Source organism: Austrofundulus limnaeus, unplaced genomic scaffold (genome assembly GCF_001266775.1).
Source record: "Austrofundulus limnaeus strain Quisiro unplaced genomic scaffold, Austrofundulus_limnaeus-1.0 Scaffold637, whole genome shotgun sequence".
NCBI lineage: Eukaryota > Metazoa > Chordata > Actinopteri > Cyprinodontiformes > Rivulidae > Austrofundulus > Austrofundulus limnaeus.
In genome coordinates this window covers 143,292-148,413 of record NW_013953039.1, presented here as the reverse complement: position 1 = coordinate 148,413, position 5,122 = coordinate 143,292, and the positions used below count along the sequence as shown (strand labels likewise).

General features: G+C 40.3%; 1 protein-coding gene across 1 annotated transcript in view; it reads right to left on the bottom strand.

Moving 5' to 3' along the window:
* Positions 1–5,122, bottom strand: part of LOC106531460 (serine/threonine-protein phosphatase 2B catalytic subunit alpha isoform) — a gene marked incomplete at its 5' end in the record, with an annotated part of 56,244 nt that overhangs the window by 27,228 nt on the left and 23,894 nt on the right. The window contains 2 exon segments of the mRNA XM_014027333.1: positions 987–1,081; positions 4,183–4,260. Of these exon segments, the coding sequence (XP_013882787.1) occupies positions 987–1,081; positions 4,183–4,260 (173 nt within the window).

The window sequence follows — 5,122 nt, the reverse complement described above, 5'->3', positions numbered from 1 at the left end:
GGCCAGCAGTGGCGAACTCACAGGCCCCGCCGGTACCCACCGCGCCAGAGTGGATCCAGGCACAGGGCAGAGGCCAGCACTATGCCAGTTTCTCCTCCATCCCAGCTCCAACCCCACCCTAAGTGTCTAAGGAAAATAGTGTGAGTGGGCACAGTCATCCGTGGCGAGACTGTCCCATCCCGCCCCTGGCATGCATGTGCCCACTCCCAGGTCCCTATGTGTAAATGTTATGTGGTTATGAATAAATGTCCGCTTCTATTACTAACACGGACGTCTTTGAGTGACGGGACACTTCTTCCTGGATGCCAAACTGGGAAGGAATGCTGAGTTTCTCTCCGGAGAAGCCAGCTTGGCTCGTTAGGTCTTGCCCATAAGCCAATTAGGGAGATCTAATGGCCGGGACAGCGGCACGACAGCCAGATGTCCCACCCGAGGCTCCAGTAAAATTGTTTGGTTGTAACATCAGAACTGACGTTTTACTGTTCTATATAAGAAATCTGAGTTTGATGTGAATTAAAATTCGGACGCGAGTTTTTATCTCATTTTACTTTGAAGCTTGTTATAGGAATAACCACAATCAGGTGTACTTATGATCTGTTCAATTGGTGTAAATAAATGATTGCATAGTCTTTATGAATCAACTTGAACTCGTCTGAACGTTCACTTATTGTGTCACTTTTCACTTCGCACAGCCAAGATATTAAAAGTAATGAGAAAAAACCTTGGTAAAACTTTCCTCATACTTTATGTATGAGAGATGTAGGAAAGGCTTAATTCACCTTAAGCCTACCCACTACAACATTCAGACATGCTCACAGCACCCCTCCAATGAAACATGTTCCCACAGCAAAGCATCGTGGTCATTATCCATGCAAAGGTCTTCACCACACCTTTGAAGTGTTTTCATCTAGTCTTTGAACAGGGAAAAACACAATGTTCAGCCTAAAATAACTGCATCAAAGTGTTTGTGCATCCATGAGTCAAACCTTTGTTGTTGTAGACATCCAGGTAGTTAGGAGCAGAGAAGATGGTGATGAGGGAGGGGAAGCCTGTCGTCTGACTTTTTCTGTACATGCGGTATCTGAACGGAGGGAGACAAACAAGACGCCCACATTTCAGCTATTCAAATGAGGCATCACTCTGCAGACGGAAACTTAGGGCTTTTAAACCAGACAGGGACAAGGTGAGACAGACATACAGTCAAAAACAGTCTAATAAAAATAAAGGTAAATCCCTGGCGTTGGGAGGAAATGAGTCACTGAGGAAGGTACTGCATCCCCTCACCAGGGTTGGAGTGACACTGCTCTGGTCCTGAGCTAATGACTGAGATTTAATAGAAACTTGTTTGGTACATAACAAGGCTCGACCATAGTGAGATTCATGAAATACAATATTAATGTGAAGATGATCAAAAATAGCTTTATAATAAGGAAAATAATTCAGATTTAACTGAAGCTCATTCAGAAGTCAATCATTGAGGTTATCTCAATGCTGGTTCTTTTTCCACAGGTGGCTGGCTGCTGCTGTTTAGCTCTGAATTAAATAAATGTAAATTCAAGTCTGTATCTCACTGACACACTTCAATATTGGTGACCAGTTGGAGACTTAAATTTTTAAGAAAATGTACACATTTTACCATGGAAACACACTGAACTGATAATTACACCACATTCAAGAGCCTAACTGCAAATAAACAGACATTTTCCCTACACCGCTGCAAATGAATCAAACTTTTTTTTGTTGCAGTTTAGTCACAAAGTGTTTCAAATGTGTCTCAACTTGACCACAGTTTATTCTCATTATTTTTGTGTCTGATCAGTAGGTTTGGTTTCACAGTTGGCCAAGCTCTCCAAGTGTTGGCCCACATCTCTAGCACTTTTTAAAATAACTCAGAGCAGTTCAAGATGGCTTACAGACGCTAGATGACTGATTTTTTTAGGACGTCAAGAGAACCCTCACAAATAACAACAACAAATCCTGTTCCCATGTTTAAGAAAAAGACTTTAACTCTGTAAAGGAAAGGTATTCTCTTTGGTTTCACAGCTTTGTCACAAGGACACAACTACACTACTGCAGTTAGTTTCTGATTGTCAGTTTTATACAGAAAATTTGTAAAAACCTGTCTTTAATATTCTTTAATCAAACTGCATCTAAACATCATAAAAAGTTGTAACTCTGGTCTTTTTTTTGCTTTAAGTTGTTTATTATGATTATCCATAAGAAGTTTGTTATCAGCAGCTTTAAATGAATAGTTGAGTGAAAAGTAAAAATAAAAAAAGCCCAGAAGCACGTCCCACTAAAAGAACAGTTTTACGATCAACAACTGCATCAGAGCAGTCTGGATGCCAAATAAAATAAAAATAAACAAGCGGTCTGGATGACAAATACAACTCAACAGCTTCAGCAACTCTCTGTAAAACTGCTGTATTACACTTACAGAGCTTTGACTGAAATAAATATCTGAAATGGAAACTCTTTTATGTATTCTGTACTTACTGGTTTTGCTGGAGGTAAGATTATTTTCTTGATCTTTAAATCACAGTATAAATCTTATCCCACTGATGACAGGCGAGCTGCATGGCCACATTTTACCTGGCCAGTTTTTGAAATTTACCATTTACTTTCATTTTCTTTCTGACCTGACTGATGAGCTAACGGCTAAGTGGACTGCTAACTTTGTAAACAACTTCAACACACAAAATTACGCAGCAGGTCCTACAGGCACCGAGAAATCTGTTTGTGACCTTTTTGTTAAATGACACAATGAATGCTGAAATAACCAGAAACTGACAAAAAGTAATAAAAAGAGAAGATCAACTAATAAAAATTGCTCTAGAATTTTGGTTCAACATAAAAAACAAACTGGTTTTAACAAACAGGATGGTACAATAACTAGCGTAACATGTCTTTGATCTTATAACCAGGCAGTTTGCCTATAGTTAAAAGTTTCACTGTGTTGTTTGATGTATACCACACTAAACATGGAGCACAGAGGACAGAGATCTCTCAGGTGCTTAGAAAGAAAATCATTAAGCACTGTGTTACTTTGCTGCATCTGACCTAGGGTGTCTCGCATCTGTGCAATGTACAATAAAATCTCAAGACTATCAAGGCATTTGGTCTGTGTCAGAAAGCTTGCTCTCAGTCGTATGAGTCTGTCAACAGGATATACTGTAGATCCAAAATACACAGATAAAAACGTCCAAAAAACTTTGCACTATTCCAGTGGTGGATGCTGGTCTTTCAAGGAGAGGAAGCTCAGTTTCGGCCTATATCATAAAATGTGTGGGTTATAAATTCTACCCTCCGTTCCTTTTCAAGAAAATGATCTGTGACCCTGTAATTACACAGTAACTACTCAGTAACTACTAAGTAACTACTGAGTAGTTATTGAGAAAACCAAAGAGGAACTACTCTGTAACTACACAGTAACTACTAAGTAAATACACAGTAACTACTCAGTAACTACACAGTAACTACTAATAACAACCAGTAACTACTCAGTGGTTACTGAGGACAGCAAAGAGGAAGTACTCTGTAACTACACAGTAACTACTAAGTAACTACACAGTAACTACTGAGTAGTTACTGAGGACAGCAAAGAGGAACAATTCAGTAACTAGCATACTGGTTATTTATGAGCTAAAAGCAGCAGCCAATTAATACTTCTGGAAAAGTTTTTGCAAGAATATGAGAGTTTTGTTGTAAAACTAATGATAATGTAAAGGGTTACAAAATAGTGTTCTCATGAACCCTGGTGGAATTTCTGACACCGGAGCTGTTCTAAGATGACAGCAAAGCTCAGCCTTCTCAGACAAGATGTTAGCTTATTAGTGCTGTCAAAATTAAACTATATTTATCCAAACGAGCCTGTTACAAGAACTATCTGCAACAAGTAAGACGGTCATTGTTCACATTCTTTCCACAGAACCCAAATTAGAAAATTCTAAACTATCCCTTCAACCTAAATTGTGTTTGAGCAGCTGTTGCCCTTCAATAATAACAACGTCAGTGTCAGAGTGGAAGAGCAGCGGGGGGAAATTTCGGTAGCCCATATGACTTTGATGTGCCAATTCCTCAACAAATGAGGAAAAAGGGGAAGAAAACATGAAATGTCAAGGTGAGCAATTACACTAAATGCTGCTGTTGTGCTGAGACAAGGACTGAGCTGTGACAACTCACCCAGCATCCTGTGCCTCGTGCGCTCTGATGATTGACAACAGGTTGTTGGTCTGTAAGAACTCGCACACTGCTGGATAACTGGGCACAGAGAGAGGAAAGTCCATAAAATATGAGATGAAACACTGGGGGAGGAACATCCTGAAAGACACTCATGAGGACAGTTTGACATGACTTGTGTGAATCCTGAAACAGATGGGAGGAGAGTAGCGCTCAATGAGGAGGACTCTGGGTTTTCAGACCAGGAGGGGGCGACGGTGAGGTGTCCCTCAGAAGTCTTGGGGGTGAGCGCTCATTGATGCTGGGTCTCCTAAATGTAGGAAATCACTGCGTCTGCCACACAGAACATGTCCTGACTTCCAGACAGAACATGTCCTCACTTCCACATACAGTGGGGAGAACAAATATTTGATACACTGTTGATTTTTCAGGTTTTCCCACTTGCAAAGCTTGTAGATGACTGTAATTTTTATCATAGGTACTCTTCAACTGTGAGTGATGGAATCTAAAACAAAAATCCAGAAAAATACTATGTATAATTTTTAAATAATTAATTTCCATTTTATTGTGTGAAATAAGTATTTGATACACCAGAAAAATGAAACTTAATATTTGGTACAGAAACCTTTGTTTGCAATTACAGAGATCAAACGTTTCCTGTAGTTCTTGACCAGGTTTGCACACACTGCAGCAGGGATTTTGGCCCACTCCTCCATACAGATCTCCTCCAGAGCCTTCAGGTTTCGGGGCTGTCGCTGGGCCACACGGACTTTAAGCTCCCTCCAAAGATTTTCTATTGGATTCAGGTCTGGAGACTGGCTAGGCCACTCCAGGACCTTAAGATGTTTCCTGCGGAGCCACTCTTTAGTTGCCCTGGCTGTGTGTTTTGGGTCGTTATCATGCTGGAAGACCCAGCCATTGAGAAAACAGGTGCAGTTAATAC